Below are 21,822 nucleotides of genomic sequence, written 5' to 3'. Positions count from 1 at the left end.
ATAAATAAATATATTGCATTTATCATTATATTGGAATGGGAAAAGGTGGTTTGCTATGAAATCCTGCCAGAGAGATTAAATTAAATTTAACTCCCTCGGAATCTTCTATTTCCAAGGATGAAATAGTCATCTTCCATCCTGTAGGCCTATGCAAACGTCTTCCATTGATGGGACTCTAAGTCTCATCTTAGACGAATGTCAATCTTTTATAGCTGATGCAAAACCTGCCAGATGCCTGCCATTTTTAGGGGGACTGAAAACAAGAATCTTGAATGCATGCAGAATGAATGAGCCCCAGCTGGAGTCACACTGGACCCATGTACCTCCACCGCCAGCGTTCAGGTGAAGTGAAGCCAATAGAGAGAATCACTAGCCACTGTGTTACCAGTACTGAGCAATACAACTCAAAAGCATTTTTATATGCTGTAAAGCCCCATAACATCTACAGTATACTTTAGACTTTTAGACGTTTATTTTATAGCGCAATACATCTGCACTGACATTAATGGGTTGGTCCATTCCTACGCTGTGCGAGGCCTCCCTCTTTCCAAGATCAGTGTGCACGGGCTGCTGGCTATTGCAACAGCACATTATACAGTATGACCGCATACATCATGAGATCGCAAAGTTGTTTGGCAGCCTCTCTTCATTGTTTGGCGATTGGCTGGGAACTAAGTGCTTGTGACTGTGTTTGATGCTGATGTATTTACTTCTCCCATGCTGACAGGCGGCTATTGCTGTGCCCCTGTTTGACTAGATCTCGCTGTGGCAGCTTTGCTTGGTTTAGACGGGTCGGTGTGTGGCGTGCGTGTGTGTGTGTGTGTGTGTGTGTGTGTGTGTGTGCACCTCTGAGTGTATGTAAAGGGATTTGGAGTGCAAGGGGGCCTTGACGGACCAACTGTGAGATGTCCGAGGAGATGAGAACAAGACCTTGCCTAATATTGGCTGACATTGGGAAGCTTGGCAACACTGCCTGGGCTATCGGCCTATTACTTAGAAGTGCACCTCCAAGACAATGTCTGTTGCTATTGATCTGTGGTCAGTCAATATTCAACAAATGCACAGTTGTTATTTAATAACGACTACAGACCGTTTTGTGTTATTATTTATTTTAGTCCTGTTTCTATTCTATCCATTTAATACACTTCTCGAGGAGAGTAAACCTCTGCCGTGTTTGAATGAGGTTAGTCCATTATGTTCCAACAGTCAAAGTGGGCGACGCCTGATTCTTGTGGAAATGAAAACGAACAAACAAAATCACAATAATTTAATTCAAATGCCACACAAACTGACTGTTTTCTAATGGAAAGCGCACACATCTCTCTCTCTCTCTCTCTCCCTCCCTCCCCCTCTCTCTCTCTCTCTCTCTCTCTCTCTCTCTCTCTCTCTCTCTCTACACACACACACACACACACACACACACACACACACACACACACACACACACACACACACACACACACACACATGCACGCACGCCATTGTGTTGTCTGCTAACCCCCTCTAGTGCCGAGCATCAAACACAGATGTGCACCGTTCGCCACCACTGCTGCCACTTCTCTGCTCTACCCCGTTCCCTCGGATTCTCTCCCTACCTCCCCGTCTACGATGCTGCAGTGGGGGAGCGGACTGTCAGACTCCACTCCGATCTCCCCTGACTCTTTAGTGAGAGGATCGAACATCATCACTTCGGTTATTTTAAGTAGACCTACTTCAAAGTTATTTTAATCGTGCAAAGCTCTTTGCGTGAATATGTTTAAACGTCGCAGATAACTCGGGACATTACGCCTTCGAGACTTTCTTCGTTCTTCTTCTCATTATTCTCGTTTCGGATACTTGGCCGATGCCCCCTTGTCCCGCTGCAGCAGCACCACCAGGTAGAGCTCGGCTTGGTCTCCGGTTCCGCGGCGTGTTGTTGGACTTGCAGATGCCCAATATAAGCTCGGAGGAGAAGCGACACGGTGAGCACTGTTGGATTTGTCAGTAGCGGCCGAACCAGGGTTTGTACCTCGGACCAAAACTGCTCCTAACAAACTAGTGGATGTCTCGCTGCAGACATGCGTCTTGGAAAAGTCTGCGTCCTGGTTTCGCTGTGCATTGGGCTTTTCTTCACTTCTCCGGGTCTCAGTAATCAAGGTGAGTTGTGTTCTTGAATGCGTGAGATGTCTCTTTTTCTTTTGCAAAACGAAATGCTACTTTATGGCATTTTAGTAGGCTATTATTCTTGGATTGTAGTAGACTTAGTTTTCTAATACACTCTTTATTTTCTGTAAAAGCATTACTTAGACGTCTTGGTTTAGGCTACTATGTGGTAAAAATAAATTGAAAAGAAAAATACAGCTAGGCAAGATGATAGCTGAATAATGGCAGCAATTGTGGACGACCATCCGCGCAATGCGTCCAAGACAAGTTTTACTTCGACAACACTATTTATATGGACCCATTTAATAACCCCGTTGGGTGACCTATTGGATGGGCCCTACTGCTAGATCAATTCAGCATAATCACAGGCCCTACTGCTAGATCAATTCAATGTGCAAATTATTATAATAAACGCCTTATAATATGTTTGTGTAATAGGTTGCATTCGGTTTACCTTTACAGCCTACATCAAGTGGCGTAGTTCCAATAGTTGTTTGGACCGATTTGGATATCCACAAGATGATTCAAGTGCATTCATAATCGTAATCAGTGCCCAACTTTACACATGCACTAGCCTAGTCCATAGGCTACTTCCGCAAAGCATCCTACGTGGCTCACACTCTTGTCACTTTAAGCGTACTAGATAGTCTATTCAACAGCCATAATACGATGTCCTGTCCGTTTTGGTCCTTGGACGCGGCTTTGTGTGCCGTTTTGTTCAGTGGCCGACATCGATCAGGATTCAAATGTTGATATGGATTGTTCTGGGACTCTATAGGCCTACACTGGATTTTCAACACCTTCAGGTTCATTTGATTGCGTTCTGGGTTTAATACAGGCTAAACTCCTTGTGCAGTCTCTGCGAGAGGTGTTTCTGTGCCTCAGCTTGATTGATTGAGCGGTGTGAGACCGTTTTTGTTGGTGCACTTCAGCACCTGCTAGTGAGCTCACCCCTGTATTGGAAGAATTACAAAAAGGTATTTCCTCCGTGGCAAATCATTATGGGCTCATTTCTAATAATGCACAGACGATGCGCGGAAGAATATGGAACGATTTATGCTGAACATACTGATCGTTACAATACGTGGGCTACACACATTTTCATACCAACTCACAGCGCATAGAGATGGTAGGACTCACAGGGACGAAAATGAAAAATAACAATTGCAGGCTTTAATCCGACTTCAGTTCGACTAAATGGCCCACCCCTCGTCCCAGCTATGGTTCCTCAGAAGTCCTCCTTCTGCTATGGTCGTATACCTTGTAATCAGTTATTTCTTTAGAAGTAAGGCCTTGTAAAATTTATAGGGCCTATAAAGTAGCGCGCAAAAAGACACTTAATATGCACAACCATACAAATCAAAGGAATCCCTTATACCTGAGTGGCATTCTGTTATATCAAGATATTCAAAAATGTTACTGTTTCACGGTTCATGAGAGTGCAAGATTGGGGTTGTAACTTTGGCAGAAGATCTGACTTGGGACATCAGCTGTTTGAACCAAGGCCACATGGTCAGATGGACTGCAGTAGAGGTGCACAATAGCAATCAAAAACACTGAAATAACAAAGGAAAGAAGATCATATTGCCAGCTGCATGGCTAGTTAAATCATAGGGCTTCATGATACTAGTTCTCAATAGCAAGCTCACTGCTGGCATGCGGCAGGTCATATATTTGCCATCACTTTGTTAAAAATCAGTCATGCAACATGAACGATCTGCAGAAAGTATTAAGGCTCCACATTTCTACTGTAAATTAGTGTTGTGTCAAATTTGAGAAATCTAGACAAATATCCCACTTACTATATGGATGCAGTAGGCCGAAAGTGGGAGGGAGGGGGGTATGTGTGCAGTGGCACAAGTCTTCATTCTGATTATGTTTATACACAGTAAATTGTCCAGATGTTACCTTTTCCAGAGGGAAATTCAGTCTGGGTGGAGTTTACAGGAGTAGGGTGGCGAGAGACAGAGAAAAGGAAAGGGAATTTATGTAGAATGACAGAGCCAATGTCACATATTGAGACATTGTGTATGTAGACTAAAATGCATTCATTAATTGTTATACTAAAGTGCATGTAAAGCTTAGACAAACTCTAAACTGCATATGAGTGCATATGCATAAAGCATCCAAACATCCAAACATATGCATAAAGCATCCAGATGAATTCACCCACGCGCCACATACATCAGAGATCATCGCTTTCCCCTCCCTCTCTCTCATCTCATTGGATCCTTTTCTTTATCATTCTCCTTTTTTGTGGTTCCGTCTAGCTTAGACAAATGAGTTGGTAAACTAGGTCTGCTTACTCTATCTGACGGCAGGTTGCGCTGCATGCTTAGCAACAGTGCTAAAGGAATGGTCCAATTATCCCTGGGTCTCTTGTGAGACCAGGCAGGGACTGACCAGCCTGTAATGGTGTCAATTAACACGGCTGCCTGGCACCAGCAGTCCTCGATGCCCTCCTGTCTTCAACTCGCACGGACGTGACACAGATTCAAAGCCCCGCAGAGCATCGATAATTATGTACTGCCAAAAGACACCCTAAGAAGACAAGCAAAAACCAAAATAGATTTTCCTTATAATTCACAGATCAGGCTGCCGTAGGTAATATTACAGTTGTTAAGAGAAATTAACACCCCTCCCCCCAAACAAACAGCCCCTCCCTCTCAGCTCCCTCCCTCCCTTCGTTTCTCCGTCAAAGTGTTGCATCTGTGTGGAGGAGCTATGATGCCGTGTGTGTGCATGGGATTGAGACTCAATGATGGATTCCCCAAACTATTAAGAGAAGAGCCGCCCTGATTGGTCAGCAATGAGCCAGGAGCGTTCTTGAATCTAAGTGGTGTGTTAGACAGAGGCATGCGCGCTCAACCAGTACAGATATTGTCAGGAGCGTTCAGCCTCTAATGGCTGACGGATGGCAATGGCATTTTCAACAAATGACACCCAAATAATAGTTTTAAAATCTGACCTTCCCGTTAATGTGTTTAACATATGCTAAATACGGTGGTCCACCCAATTATAACATACATATGCACTCATACACGCATGCATGCACGCAGACAAGCGCACGCACGCATGCACGCCCACAAGCACACACACACACACACACACACACACACACACACACAGACACACACACACACACACACACACCAGTCTCAGTGGAAGGTTGATTTTATCAGCAAGACTCTATTAGAGGTATCTGTTACATAACTTTTAAAATAGCTTAAAAATATAATGTCACAACACCATGTCTCTTCTATTCCCAAGAGCAAATTATGATTCATTGTGGGTTGAAACAACCCCTTGTCCCTACTGTGCTCCAGATGAACCAGATTCAGACCTTAAGAATGGCAGACAAAGTCAATTTAACCCTAACTCTAACCCTAACCTGGCCTAGATATCCCCTTGAGCCAGGCCTTGGAGGAGAGTTGTCAGTGAGCAACTCCCACGCATCCTCACTGGGCATAAAACCAAGACACAGAACAAGCACAAGGACATACAGAGTGAGGTCAGGCAATCTGGACCCAACAAACAGAAACGACTGATGTTGGAGGTGGGTGGGGGGTCCGGAGTTCAGGGGTACCAACTATAGTTGGTTTTGCCTTAATGTACAGGGTTGGTCACAGAATCAATCAGTCTTTCTTAGACTCAGAAGTTGTTGCCCCATAGTGAGAAGGGTGAGTCTCTCTATGACTTTGTGTTGCAAAAGAAAATTCTGTTATGTGTGCATGTGCACCCAAACCATATGGCAAGCCATTCAGTCCTTCAACCCCAGGGTTTAGAGAGGTGCAGCAGAGTGCTTAGAGGCAGTGTCGGCCTCCGGTCCTCTCTCCTTGTGCCAGGCGGTGGTGGTGGAGGTGGTGTTGGTGGTGGAGGGGGTGGTGATGGTCGCGGTGGTGGTGGTGGTGGTGGAGGTGGTGGTGTTGGTGGTGTTGGTGGTGGTGGTGGTGGTGGTGGTGTTGGTGGTGGTAGTGGTGGTGGTGGTAGTGAAAAGGGAGTTGAGCCTTGAGGCAAAGCTCTCAATTTATGTCAATCTATGTCCTCATCCTCTGCCATGGCCACAGGCTATGAGAAAAGGGCAGCTCTCCCTTTGGAGGTGTACCAGGTACGGCCAACTGGGGGAAGAACCCGGGGGCAGATCCAGCCTAGGGATCCGGGCCCCCAGGAGGAACGAGAAGAGGAGGGCCCCTGGGCATTTCTATTACCATGACGACCTTACCAGGGAGAAACAGTTTAAGAAAGTGGATGGATGGTCGGGAGAATAGATAGCTATCTCTTGCTCGTTTATTTAGCTGCTGAACACTGGAATACCTTTTTCATGTGGTGCATTTGTTAGCCTTGATTTAGTCAACATCTTGTTATGCACACATACACTATTTGTGTAACAAACACTGCATATTCATTCCTCATACGGTGTAATCTTTGACAAGGGGACAAGATAGTGCCCTATTCTTATTATTTTGAAACCTGCTCATGATATTTGTCTCTCTAAAGTAATGATAACTGTGTCTATGTGACTTTTTTCAAAATGTATTTTCTCTTTCCTCTTCCTCGGTTTTATTTAAATGATGAATTCATAGGGTTGACATATTCATAACTGTTTCCCTTCTTTGGTAGATAATGTATGAAACATTCTGTCTGACTGTAAAATAGACAAAAACGTAGATAAAATAATGGATTATATGAAGAATTCATATAATAATTAATTTCAATAAATTATTTTATAATGACTGTTGAAAATAACTGTAAAGTAAACGAATGTATAGTAATGACCTTATAAAGAGGGCATTAGTGTTATCTAAATATGGACATAACCATGAGGCACCTATAAGAATGCCAAAACAAACATTTTACCTCTGGTATATTTCAATTGAAAGTCATTCTGCTTGCTGATAAAATGAGTCGTATTGTGTTAAGGAAAAAATAATTTGCGTATCTCTGTCATCTCTTCTTTTTCCCAGTTGTGCTGCTGGATACAACCTCAGTGATCGGAGAGCTGGGATGGAAGACCTATCCGGTCAATGGGGTAAGACAGGGAGCTGAAGGGTTTTGTGTTCGACATTCTGTGCAAATGTTTACTCTTTGTAACCGTGGTTTCACAATTTCAGAGTTTATAATCTCACACGTTCTCTACTGTGACACTGTTCTCCTTTCTTTGTTCTCGACATCATTTTGTCTCCTTTTTTTTTGCTCCCTGTTTCTGTATCCGCTTTCTGAGAGGCTTTTCACAGCCCTACTGAGGAGGCAGGGAGGGAGGGGGGGAGCTAGAAAGGTGATCACATCGTGTAGGTCACCATGACAGCTGCCTACAGCCTGAAAGAGACAGCGATAAAGAGAGTTAAAGAGGGCAAGAGAGGACGAGAGAGAGAGTGAGATCGAACGAGAGAGTGTGAGAGAGAGTGAGCGAGAGAGAGAGAGAGAGCACGAGAGAGAGAGAGCGAGAGAGAGAGAGAGCGAGAGAGAAAGAGAGAGAGAGCGAAAGAGAGGAGAGACACTGAATCAATGATTAAGTTGTCATGCTCTCACATATTGGCGGACTGCCCTCAATATATTCAGAGTATTATTGGAGCGGGCACGAGAACTTTGGAGGTGAATTCTAAATCCTGTATCTGTGTTGCCTGGGAGAAGGGAAGTCAATGCCCTGTTGTATTATACACATCCTGCTATGTGTTACTACTAACTATGTTGCTGGCAAAAATGGTCAGAATTCGACAAACTAGTTTGAGATAATAGAGACCAACAGCTCTCCAAAGACATGGGTTCAATTTCTGGGCAACCCAGGGTCTATTCATTTCCCAAGACAACCCTCTATTCTGTTCCGCCTTCTCCCCAAATAACCCAGCTGAGTAGCCGACCGAGAGGACCCAGAACCAGCCACTGGGGCGCGCGCGCGTGTGTGTGTGTGTGTGTGTGTGGGGGGGGGGGGGTTAGGGTGTGTGTGTGTGTGTGTGTGTGTGTGTGTGTGTGTGTGTGTGTGCGTGCCTGGGTATATAATTATTATAATAATACAAAGTAATAATGATGATTCATTACATCATATCATTTGGCCTGGTTGCTGCTAAAATACGTGTCCTCACCCTGGATACAAAAAAATACACTTAGTTTGGGTTGGTTGGTGCTGGTATAGATTAAGTCTCACTCAATCTCACTCAAACACAAAGGCAGCAATTTCAGTGAGCGCTGCAACACACTACCTCGTTGATTTAGAGGACTTAACTCTAGTTCTTCTTGGGAAATAAATGGCCTGTTTGAATTTGACCGGGGGCTGGAAGGAGATATATTTGTTAGTGGCTTAACTGAATTTACAGACCTAAAAACAAAAGGTTCCCTTTATGTTAGGGTGCTGAGCTTAGAGAAGCAAATTGGATACACGGCAAAGGAATATTAATACATCTCAATGTGCAAGTACTATATACATAAAATGCCTTTTCTTTGATGGACAATTATAAAAACAAATGATATGATAATAATATTTATTTATTTTGTTATCAAGCCGAAATGCAGCTGCATTTCTTGTCGTTGCTTCATGAAGAACAGTTGACCAAGCTTGTTTTCTGATAGAAAACTCTGTGCCTCCACCAGGATGGAAAATGAAATCAAGCCCCTTGCCGAATTCTGGTGTATTATGTCACTGGCTATGCGAAAGCACTAGATGAATCAATCAACTTTGTTTGTTTGTTTGTGAACTCACAGAAGACCATAAGGCTATAGGCAATAAGGAATATCACAAAAATAGGCAATATCACACTAATCCTCTGACATTTTACCCAACATTGATAAATCTCTCTGTAAATGCTTATGAATTCCAAATACCACTCTAAAGTATAGTTTACAATAGTATTCAGTCTAGATGATATTTAAATGGAATTTAAAGTATGGCATCAGACTAAGTCTTCCCTTCTTTCTGATGTATCAAACCTCATATGTTGATCCGTTTAAGGCTGTGTCATATCACAATACCAGAATCCATATCTGTGTGTTTACACAACCTTTCAAAGACAATAAATAGAATAAGGAATCATTGCCCTACTCTAGAAGCAGGGCTCTCAAACCTCTTGTTTTTATCACATTCCATGACAAAGAAAAGTTGTGGTAAAGACTCTTGTATGAGAATAATAAGCAGTTCATTAACAGCTCCCACTCCATGCTCACAACACATTTTATTAGAATGAAGAATTTTCTGCGAGAAAAACAATAGATGCAGCAGGGAGATTGGATCATTGTGCATAGCTGATGTAGAAAGTGATTTTCCAGCTGGCCCTTGTCGCCACCTTTTCTGCTGAAGGGCATTATTGGGGGGACAGACAGACAGATGGACTTGCAAGAGAAAGGAAATAGGTGTGATGATTTGACACCTGAGTGCAGTCACATAAGCCGGTCTTGGAATGAGCTGACGTGCTGCTGAAATATGCATGGGGTTGGAAGAGCAACAGATACCAATAGAAGTGCAATTCATTAAAAGTGCTTATATTAATGAAATCGTTTTTATTTATGACTTCATTGTTTAAAATACATGGGGGCAACATTAGGGGATCCCTAATGTTGCCTTTAGTTTTTTCTTGATTGCTTCCATAAAAGCAAGTGGCAGATATGTTGTTTGGCAAATATAGACCCTGTCTGAAACGTATGAGAAGCCTATAATAGGCTACTCATATGTTTCTGACAGGCCGGACAGCAATGCACAACAAAAGGCTTCCATAAAAATTATGGTCTGCTGTCTGCTGTGTAGTCTAATAGGGTTATCTGCCACACTAAAAGTGTGAGCACATCTTTGGGAAATCTAAGAATGTGTTTTTCATGCCTCATAGGCTTACTTATAGTCAAAAAAGATATATGTTGGTCTGGATCTTCAAAATATCCCATGTTTTTGTGTGTCACTAAATGTTGTCAAAGATAACGTTAAACGTCAACCACCCAAACTGTCGCCGTCTAAAATGTAGGCTGGGCTTCAGGTTTTGTTTTGCGTCGTTCTAATATGAGCTTTTGTTTGTGATATTGTTTCAAAGGGTTAACCGTATTGGAAAAGGTGACGCTACTATGAAAGGTTTAAGCATAGGGTTAAGGTTAGGAAGATGTGAAATCGCGAGACCACACTGTGCCGTTACAGTACATGTGGTTCCATACCGTTATACCTTTAGGAACTACACACTGTTACAGGTTATTACATGTGCAATTACACTGCGGCAAGGACATGGTCTTGACCTGTGTCCTTTGGTGTGGGAGCTGGTGGCGCGGTTGGTCTTTTCTGTGTATTCACGGTCTCAGCCCCTCAACCCCAGATTGCTCATCCGTTCCCTCCAGTCCACTTCATCCACTCTTTCAACACAATGGTAGAAAAACAATCAGTAGGTCTCTTATCTACGGTTAATATATGTCTAAATCAGTGGTTCCCAACCTGTGTGGGGATAACGACCATGACAACCAGTTCTAAGCAGAAGCCGCTTCTTTGTTGTAGAGAAGGGTTATGGAAAAATATCACATAGGGTATGAGATAGATGCATTTTTGGGAAGAAATATGAATTGTATTGGATCGAGAACTTGCATTACATTTATTCGAATCAACAAAAGTGAATCATAAATAGTTCAAATTATATTGTAAACAGGAAAAACGTTCAGTATTGTATTTGATTGTTCACTAGCCCCACTCTAAGCAATTTGGGAAGATAAAATCCCACCACATTTCACAGCACACCTATAGCCTAGCCTATAACCTTAACCTATAAGCTGGCAAAAACTATCCTAATTATCAAGAAAGAAACCTTCAGATGGAAGTGTGCAATTTAGGCCATTAAAAAGGGCTATTAAAAGTTATCATCATAATCATAATGAGTTCAAAATCAATCATGACTGTGAGCTTGTCTATGGCATTCATTACACAATGCTCACAATGTGATTCTGTTACCAATCTCTTATAAGATCTTGCGTCTTTGTCAGTAAAACAGTCTAACATGATAATTTGGTCCACACTGTTTTTATGTCTGTTACTATATGATTCGGTAGATTTGCACGGGCAAAAGAGCTATCCTTGAGCTGAAACATACAAACCGTCGCATTAGCTTTCACTACTTTAGTTCTATGAGAAAAAAGACAACATGTTTTTCCAAGGATCTGCCTGTAGTACATTGTGGCCTATTTTTCATCAGCTGTACACGAGGTAACAACAAAATATGTATATTTATGTATTGAGGATGAACAGTATGGATATCTCGGTATAACTATTGGATGACCAGAGCTTGGATTTAGTATCAGTAACTTTGTATATCATCTATATAACATATAGATGTATAACATCTCGCTATTCTTGTACCAGGAACACACAGATGAAAGAAAAGAAGTGTGGACCGCAGTGGGCATGTCTTTGTGTGTGGGGTGATCACAAATGGCGTAGGAAAGAACCAGCTGAATACATGAATACTTAAATGATATGGATGCATTTTGGAGTGATGTATCCATCCAGGAAACACAGCTGTGTTGGTGTCTGAAAAAGATATCTCACAATGTTTCAATGCAAGAGTGTATTTTTAGCCCCGAGGAGCAGGTGGGTATGTTGGACAGAGAGGGAGAGGAGGAGAGAGAGGGAGAGAGAGGAAGAGAGAGGAAGAGAGAGGAAGAGAGAGGGGGAGAGATGGAGAGAGGAAGAGAGAGGGAGATCTAATGCAGCCAGAGAACACATGGAGCCTTCCTTCCTCCGTTCCTTCCTTGTGTCTGCCCCTTGTCTCACTCCATCTACCCTGCTGCCTCCTATCCCTCTTTGTAGACCTATAGGGATTCTTCTCCTTTGTCTCCTCTGGGTAGACACCCTCTTTTTTAACACCCTGTTTCTGTGAACTGGGTCTTCAAGGTGAAGGTGCTTCATGTACCAAATAGAGTTGAACTTGAAGACACAATGAGAAAGGAGCAAATAACAGAATAACAGCATTCCAGAAGTGCATTCTTGGGGAAAAGACACACACAGCAACCACGTCTGATGATATTGAGGGATCACTTCGAAGTAAAGCCACTTGTGTACAACTAGTAGAGCGTTGTTAGAGTGAACGTTCACATCAAAATAAAGACATTGCCTCCGTCTAGTCGTCAACTGCCTTGCTAACAGGCTGACTTGACAACCAATCAACTACCTTGTTTGCAGACAACAAAATAGATCAGATGGCAGCTCAATTGGCACCAATCGATGCACACCAATACGCCCTAAGCATAATGTACATCACACCGACATAATGAAAGGTCACATCAACACGACTTTTGATCTGTAAAACAACAGTAGGAGATGATCCAAGGCTGCGAGAATCAAGTTTTGACGATCTCTGTTTGGGGATGTTGTAATAGCTTTGTGCCGAGCAGGCACTCGTCCATCAATCTTTGACACACTCATTTGTCTTTCCCTTTCTTCACCTTGCACTCTCTCTGCCTAAAATATATATATATATACTTTTTTTAATATATATATATCTATGGATATACAGTATCCATACAGATATCCATAGATATTTATTTTAAAAAAAAGTGTACATATTAAATGTTTACTATAAAGCAGAGCGGTATCAATCATATGCCCGATAAATCGCATATAGTTTTTTCTATAATTCTTCTATGATCGGCTGTAATCTTTCCTTTCTTATACGGCCGGCCACTTTGGCTAGTGATAAAGATTCCCAACGTGACCTCTGATGTATCCCCATGTATAACCCAGGCGGTTCAGGCTGGGGGTGTCTGCAGATCAAATTCAAATGCCTCACAGATAGTGAGGATCCCGAATGTCTGGGGCCATTACATGGGCTGACAGCCTCACAGATAGTGTCTCGGACCATGTGACAGGCAGGCCCACAGAGACACAGGCAGAACCGCCACGGCGGTCCCTCCACTACACTACCACTCCTAAACAATGCAGTTATAATCTCCCACACGCCATAAATACCACGCCGTGTTCATTTTTGTTTGTATTTTTTCCTCTTCATGGGTATTTCTCAATACATAATTCTGTCTCCCTCCCATCTCCCCCCCCCCCCGCCATCCCCCCCAACCTTTCCCCTCCGCCCTGTTCTCTCTCACTACCTTTGACCGCCTAAGCCTCCGCCTCTGAGGGTGCAGCAGACTGTGTAAGCAGCAGAGCTTTGCATCAGAGAAAGACATGGAAAAGGAGGGAAATGGCGCGGCGACCCTGTGGCCCCCTCATGTAGTGTGAAATGCCAGAGTTCTCTTTATCAGTGACTGCAGGGCTCTATCAGAGAAGATCAGCCAGGGACGCCCGCCCAGGCAATGCACTCATGCCACATTGTGTTTGATGCACTTGGGTTTGCATCCCGTGTGGGTGTGGGTGTGTGTGTGTGTGTGTGTGTGTGTGTGTTTGTGTGTGTGTGTGTGTGAGTGGGTGTTGGGTGTTGATGTTGGTGTGTGTGTGTGTCGGTGTGTGTGTGTGTGTGTGTGTGTGTGTGTGTGTGTTTGGAGATTTGTACTGTCCATCCTTCTTATAAAACCTTTATTAATATTATTCAGATATTACTCTTGGTATAATGTATAAATTGTTCCACTTTATAATGATCCAATTTATTTTAAAAAATGCTTTTCTTCCACATGTATCAAAGTTTTCTTTTTTATTGTTTATACAGCATCTTCCCAAATGACACCCAAAAGGTGACCTTCCATCAAGTTTCTTTTGTAATTCAATTCCTCGAACAAAGCAAGGCAGGATTTAATAAAAGTGCACAGAACTCCTGGGCATTAGTGATAACTCTGAGGCGGCGTCACTCTGACACTCTTCCTGTGAGATCTTGATTTGCGCTGATGGATGTGGGAACGAGAGGGATGCAGGGGTCTTTGTATTTTACTCACTCACCACTGCCCACCTCCTCAACGCATCGAGCCGCTGAATCTGTGTACGGGCTCGTGGATGCCGTCACGACTCCCATGTTTATTTTGGTATGTATGCGGGCGAGCAATCGCGCTGGCCTTCAAAGGCTCATTTTTTTTCTTTTAATATATTTGCGTTCACTCGGAAAGATTGCGCTCACAGAAATATAGGTGGATGGCGAGACCAATATTCACCTCAATCAAATCAAGAAACAATATCTCTATGAAGCCCACATATGGAGAAACAGATCAGAGCCGCTATTGAACGGTATTTTTAGTTTTTAATAAATGTCGGCCAGCATGCACCTCGGTAATTGACAGACCAAATCTAATCAGTCTATTTTTAATCCCATCTTTTACCGCCGCATATTTTATGACATGTATTGTTATGTAGGATGCATCAATATACCGGGCTTACACATTGTGTGTGTGTGCGTGTGTGTGTATGTACAGTATGTGTGTATATGTGTGTGTGTGTGTGTGTGTGTGTGTGTGTGTGTGTGTGTGTGTGTGTGTGTGCATGTGTGTGTGTGCATGTGTGTGTGTGCATGTGTGTGTATTTGAGAGTGCAGTTCTAAAACTGCCAGGGACCTGCTATTCACTGCATCACTTCCCACCCTATACATGACGCTGACACAAATAACCTGCACCCGTCGCCACTATATGGAATATTCACCATCAAACACAGGTATAATGCCATTACATTCATGAAACACATGAAACTTTTGGCAGCCCTACAGGAAAAGCTTCCAAAGGATTGGATTCAATGTGTCGTTTTCTCATTAGGTGGTACGCCTGACAAGAATCCCCTTGAGAACAGGAGACTTTATATCCTTTTCCCTCTTTCATTCCCCCTCTCATTCCTCCTCAATCGTTCTAGTTCAACTACCACTCCCCTCTGCTGCTGTAGGGCGGGTGGGCGGGGGTGTGTGTGTGTGTGTGTGTGCGTTTGCACATTTGTGCATGTGTGGGTGTGTGTGTGTGTGTGTCTGTGTGTGGGTGTGTGTGTCTGTGTGTGCGTATGTGTGTGTGTCTGTGTGTGTGTTTGTGTGCACGTGCATATTTGTGTCTGCGTGCACATTTGTGCAAATGTGTATGTGTGTGTATGTGTATGTCTGTGTCTGTGTGTGGATGCATGTGCGCATGAGTGTGTGTGTGTGTGTGTGTGTGTCTGTGGCTGTGTTCGGGTGTGTGTGCGCATGAGGGTGTGTGTGCATGTGTGTGTGCGTTCACGCATGCATGTGTGTGTGTGTCTGTGAGTGTGTGTGTTTGTGCCCCTGTGTGGATGGGGGAGAAAAAGAGAGAAAAGAGTGAGGTAGTATTGAATGTTTTGCAGCAGACGGACTAGGTTTCCCATCCATCACAAGCCAGTCAGCCCTGGGATAAAATAGAAATCTCTCAATCCCTCTGACAGCTGCTGCACACTATCAATAAGGGAACAGGTTGTGTGTGTGTGTGTGTGTGTGTGTGTGTGTGTGTGTGTGTGTGTGTGTGTGTGTGTGTGTGTGTGTGTGTGTGTGTGCGCACGTTTGCATGTGTGTGCATGTGTTTGTGTGCATGCGTGTGCATATTTGCCCACTGCACTACGGTCAGCCAGGGATGTGGTGGGATGGATGGGACAAGAATGACAGAGCCCTGGGAACATGGAGGGACAGAGACAGAGAGAGAGAGAGAGAGAGAGGGAGAGGGAGAGGGAGAGGGAGAGGGCGGCGGTGGGAATTGAAAGACAGTCATCATGAGTAGTAAAGAGTGCACCTGAGAGATGCCTGCACTGCCTCACAAAGGCGTAGCAGGAGACAGGCATGGGAGTAATGCGCAGGCCGGGCAGGCGGGCAGCTGCCGCTGTTTGACGCGGCCAGATAACTTCTTAATTGAAAATCCTCCAGATGATTGGGAGGCAGTATGGAGTGATGCCTGCTACCAGGGGAGGTAGAGCAGCCGAGGTAACACACTCTAAGTCTCCACCGCACATTGCTTTGAAAGGATAAATAAATTGTCGTATTAATTCAATTAAATATATATATACATATATATATATATATATTACATATATATATTACAGTTAATTAACTCATGCAAATAATAGTGCAATTATTTTATTATTTCCTTGCGATTTTGGAGAGAAATTATATGCATAAATGTGACAGTTTACTTATGAGAATAAAAATATATGATCAAGTATATATTAGGCATTTAAATAGTATTAATAGTCTTTTAGTTTTGTGAGAAAGAGAAAAGCAACACAATTTTTTCTATGAATGTGATTCTGTTCTCTAAAGAATAGAGATGTTCCTGTTGGATGGGTGTGGGCTTGTTCCCATCAGGATGCATGCTCACGACTTGTCTGTTGGGTCTCAACATCATGATGTCCTATCAATAAGCTTGGTGCTGGGTGGCCAGTGTATGAGTCGGACAAGCAGCCAATAGAGTTTACAGACTGATGTCAGCCCAACAGTTGTGCTTCTTCTGCCGATGTCTTTGTTTCGTAGGTGTGTGTCTGTGTGTGTTTGTACGTGTGTGTGTGTGCGTGTGTGTGTGTGTGTTTAATATATCTGTGCAATTGTCTGATAAGGATTGCGAGGAAAGGCACGATAAGCACCTAAAGAGCAGTTAGGAAAACACTTTTTTCTTTCTTTTTCCAGCACTGTTTCGTGGCCCATTTGACATTCTTCAAGCATATACATTGGACAGTTGTCTTCATTACTTGGCCAAGAGGCTGCGATAGCACTAGTGAATTTTATTAATCAAAATATTACGGTAAATTGCTGTAAATAGAAATGTCTCTGATCGTGTGTTGGAGCAAAAGAAGCAGAAGAGTTATCCTATGCATTGTCATAACGGGATCGCTTCATGTGTAGCCATGCGTGTGTCAGCCTTTGTAATGTATGTCTAATCAAAATTCTAATCAAATTTGTTTTACTTAATTGTTGTATGAACACAGTGACACCTTGAGGGAAGAGGAGATTAAAATGTGTCATTTCTGGGTGATTGAATTTGAACATGTTATTAAATAGCCTAATAAGGATGTGAACACAAACATTAGGACTTGATTACTGCTTTAATCAAGCAGTAATATTTATATTGGTGCAAAACTGACTCTTGAAGATGTTGGTTTATCAGCCAAACACTATTTGCATGTTCGCCCACTCCTCTTCATTCCTCCCTCCAGTTTGTCCTTGTACACTATCCATTCATGAGATCATGTTCTGATTGGATGTCATAGTATGCATGTCACTTTATTCTGTGTGTGGATGTTTTTTCGGGAAAAAGACAATGAAATAAACAAATATTCCAAGATATGAATACGGATTAGGTTGCTAATTCTCAGCAAATAATTAGTAAGTAAATAAGCTTTACATGGCTCAAGCGACCACTAGAGCAATGCCTCTGTGAGTGCTTATCGAAATCAGCTGATGGCCCGATCGATTCATACTACTTTTAACTTAGGATCGTTGCTTGCATGGAACCAAGCGGCATCCATCGCCAGTAATGGCTCGGTGATTCATGACGGAGATGAATCACTTAACATAACTTCATGTAGGGAAAAACTACTGGGTCAGGCGATATCCCACTCACCGCTACCAGCTTTCTCTTTCATTTCAAACGATTTTCTTGCCATGCCACCATTATGTCGGCCCATTATGGAAGCCGTTGCACTGCTAATCATCCCTGGAAGGAGGGATTCCTCTTCCTGCGTTCCTTCTCAAGGTTTTTCCCTACTATTAAGGGTTGCTCTTGCCCTTCGGGGGGCTAGGGTTAGGGGTGTCACGTAATGCCACCTGTGAAGCCCTTTGAAATTGTGATTAAGAGTGAAACATTTGACTTGATTTGAATATCATGTTGCTGCGGTTCTGTTCCCCTCCAGGGGGTTTGTTGGCTGCACTCCCTGATCGTTCTGGCGTGGCTGCTCGTACGGGCAAGAAGAGTCGTACCGCAAAATACTAATGTGTTGCCATGGCTACCAATAGATCATTTACTACAAACAAACGGGGATTGATTTTTGAATATATTAATTTGATAGAAGGCTCTGGGTCAGACGTGGGTTCATTTGACACCAGCAGTCCTAAAGAGAGAAAAATCAATTACCTCCTATCACCTTCTAAACAGGAACACAAGGATGGTTGAGACAGAGAAATAAATACTTTCTGATTGGTTTGGTTATTGAAAAAACACGGGCTTAACCTCCTGAGGTGTATTTTGAATATTCAAATTAAGATTGTTGTTGTCGTTAAAACAATTAATATTGAAATTGAGATTTCTGTTGACAACCTCTCTCTCGCTTTCTCTCTCTCTCTCTCTCTCCCTCCCCATCATCCCTATCCTGCAGTGGGACGCCATCACGGAGATGGACGAGCATAACCGGCCCATCCACACGTTCCAGGTGTGCCACGTGATGGAGCCCAACCAGAACAACTGGCTCCGCTCCAACTGGATCTTCCGCCAGGCCGCCCAGAAGGTGTACGTGGAGCTCCGCTTCACCCTGCGCGACTGCAACTCCATCCCCTGGGTGTCGGGCACCTGCAAGGAGACCTTCAACCTGTTCTACCATGAGACGGACGAGACGGACCACGGCGTCAAGTTCAAACCGGCGCAGTACACCAAGATCGACACCATCGCGGCCGACGAGAGCTTCACCCAGATGGACCTGGGCGACCGCATCCTCAAGCTCAACACGGAGGTGCGCGAGGTGGGGCCCATCAGCAGGAAGGGCTTCTACCTGGCCTTCCAGGACATCGGCGCGTGCATCGCCCTGGTGTCGGTGCGCGTGTACTACAAGAAGTGCCCCTTCACCCTGAGGAACCTGGCGTCCTTCCCGGACACGGTGCCCCGGGTGGACTCCTCCTCCCTGGTGGAGGTGAGGGGGGCGTGCGTGCAGCACGCCGAGGAGAGGGACACGCCCAAGCTGTACTGCGGCGCGGACGGCGACTGGCTGGTGCCGCTGGGGCGCTGCATCTGCAGCGTGGGCTACGAGGAGATTGACGGCGCGTGCATCGGTGAGTAGGGGGAAGCTTCGGTCGCCTCGTTTCTGCCTTCGTTTTTGGCTCCCGCGGTGTCGTTGCCTTGCCTCTCTCTTCTGTGCTGCAGCCTCTGGGATTCTCCTGCCAACTTTTGTGTTGAAAACCATTTCCACATCCGTGATGTGTGAGGGTCGCTTTTAGTCTGATTTGATTTACAATCTTGTTTGTCAGGTTAATTAAATTGTGTCTCAGCCCTTAACAAAATGCAACACGAAATGCATATCAGTATTAATGATTTATGAAACAATAGTCCATGTCCTCCTTACCCTCTCTCTCTCTCTCTCTCTCTCTCGCACTCACACACACAGACACACACGCACACACGCGCGCGCACACACACACACACACACACACACACACACACACACACACACACACACACACACACACACACACACACAGTATCGTTTTATCGTTTTATTCATGATGACAATGCACCCTCATTGTTAGACCCCTAACGAAAGATAACTTGCAACTTTTGTTCTCGGGTTTTAATCCAGATGTGGATGTATTTGATTATGAGTCATTTCATGAGGTTCCCCCAGCTGTCCCCGCAGCTGCATCCAAATCAACAGGTCAGCAGTTAAACTACTGGCTGTCATTACTGCTGAACTGCAGCCTTCCAACCGGAATCACTTTCTTCTTGCCTCCTTGTTGATAGGAACGTTTTTAAGGAATATAGCTCTTCCTGGCCATTTCTGTCTGAAAATCCCAGGGATCTATATAGGCAGGTTAGCCCGGATCAGGTACGGTTTTCATGACCAATGATTTAGTTTGCTTATTTGGACATGAGCGGAACACGGTACTGCTACCGAGACCGCCTGATGAGGTGGTCTTGGTACTTAGTATTGGTCTTGGTTCTGTTTGAGTGGAACCCAGGTGGGGTTGACGTTGCTGAAAATACAGCTGGGGGTCCGCACTTAATCAGGAGGTAAATCACCAGACCTATGCACTGGTTGCTATTTTATTCATGACCATTCATGACCAAGGACGACAGAAACACACAGGGATTTTCTCAACCCTTGGCAACTTCACAATAAATGCCAAGCTGAACAGTATCAGCTTGACTTAAAGCTGTTGATACTGACCGTGAGAGGGCTAATCCAATTCTGAAGGGAGCTTGGGAAATCAAGGTTAAAGTTCCTCAAAGCCAACAGATTGAAATAATAGATCTGCAATGCATAATCTCTAAAAATTACTATTCATACTGCTGTGGAATGGTGTGACATTTAGAAATAAAAACATTGAGAAAAAGGCAGAGCTCTGCATGTGACTTGCATCCTGTGCTTGTGTGTGTGTGTGTGTGTGTGTGTGTGTGTGTGTGTGTGTGTGTGTGTGTGTGTGTGTGTGTGTGTGTGTGTGTGTGTGTGTGTGTGTGTGTGTGTGTGTGTGGGCATTGTGAGCATGCATGCGTGTGTGTTTGGGTGAATGTGTGTGTGTGTGTGTTCAGTTGACCTTTCAATGGAAACATCTCTCACTGAGCACAAGCATTGATGCACCCTGTCTTAATCTAAGTTATTCATCTTTGGAGAACAAAAATGAAACCTCCAGCATCCGTGGGTCTATGTGCGCACATAAATCACACATAAGCAGATACACTCCCAACTTAAATCTGTATCCATTCATTCATGGGTAACAGCATGCTAGGCCCTCTTGACTAGATCTCTCCCCAGGGCTATGAATAAAATGGATTGGATTATGCCTGAATATGTTTGTTTTTTGCAGATCTTTGTGTGTGCGTGATGCTCTAGAAAGATAAGTGCTATTTGCAGTGATACAATACCCGGTTACCCACAAATACACACACACACATTCCTTCTTCCCTTCTGTAAACAGATATAAATCTCATTACTCCAGAATGACACCTGCTTGACCTTATATATTAATACAATAACATTCTTATTCATTGGTATTGGTGGTTAGGTGTGGATCGTTTTACATGTGGAGCTCACCTAAATATAACTATTATAATGATATAATAGTAATAAAATAAGAATAATCCGTGGTTGCACTCCTTTGCGTGGTCACAGACTATCCTTTTTTTCCTTTGTTTTAAGACACATACTTAATTGCTCTGCCAGCACTTAGAATGTGCTGTCTTTAAATTGCGTCTAAAACTCCTTCCAAATGGCTTTTTTTTCTAATTTGGGAGACGTTTTAAATACACAGTATTGTCAGTAGGCAAACCCTGGATTGTGATAACAAGCACCATGCATGTCCTCAAACTGTCAAAGAATCCTTCTCCAAGCCACCTGAGCCATCACAACTCCTACACAATGTATTGTCTGTGCACACCCTCATCTGGAGTTGTTTACTCAAAGACAGGGAAGACCCTGACATTTAAATAAAGGTTTGTTTGGTTTGAAAATGGCTGGTCCGGCGGCTTAATTGGTAGTGTCTAGGGGACTCACTCCGCCTTTCCATTTGCTTCACGTTGTGTGTGTGTGTGTGTGTGTGTGTGTGTGTGTGAGAGACTTTACATAGAAAGCAAAGTGTCCATACATAAAAGAGTTGTGTGATAGTGTACGCATGGATGCTTGTTTTTCAAACACATACACACGTATACACACAAACAAACACACTTATTTTTTATAAGGTACTTCATGGCTGTAATACATTATCCAATAAGTGTACTTGAGGAGCATGTTTAAAAATGTAATGACTCCCCAAACATTGACAAACGCGGGTACGGTGTGGATCGGAAAGTGAATTTCACCTTGGACAAACCAGCGAACCTGTCGCCTGAGACGAGGGCGTACATAAGAATCATCCGCGTGTCTCCAGAAGCCAGTAGCGACCCCGCGAAGCAGGT

The 21,822-nt window shown here is 43.7% G+C and overlaps 1 protein-coding gene across 1 annotated transcript in view; it reads left to right on the top strand.

Moving 5' to 3' along the window:
• Positions 1-287: 287 nt before the first annotated feature.
• LOC311358789 (ephrin type-A receptor 6-like) overlaps positions 288-21,822 on the top strand; it is a gene marked incomplete at both ends in the record, with an annotated part of 68,750 nt that continues 47,215 nt past the window's right edge. Inside the window, 5 exons of the mRNA XM_084478905.1 lie at positions 288-342; positions 1,508-1,665; positions 1,928-1,961; positions 7,107-7,171; positions 18,320-18,986. Of these exons, the coding sequence (XP_084335031.1) occupies positions 288-342; positions 1,508-1,665; positions 1,928-1,961; positions 7,107-7,171; positions 18,320-18,986 (979 nt within the window). The remainder of the gene's footprint in view (positions 343-1,507; positions 1,666-1,927; positions 1,962-7,106; positions 7,172-18,319; positions 18,987-21,822) is intronic.

This window comes from Micromesistius poutassou, assembly GCF_964030765.1.
Source record: "Micromesistius poutassou genome assembly, chromosome: 14".
NCBI classification, from domain to species: domain Eukaryota; kingdom Metazoa; phylum Chordata; class Actinopteri; order Gadiformes; family Gadidae; genus Micromesistius; species Micromesistius poutassou.
The sequence above is the reverse complement of the archived record's forward strand: the minus strand, read 5'-3'. Positions and strand labels throughout refer to the sequence as shown.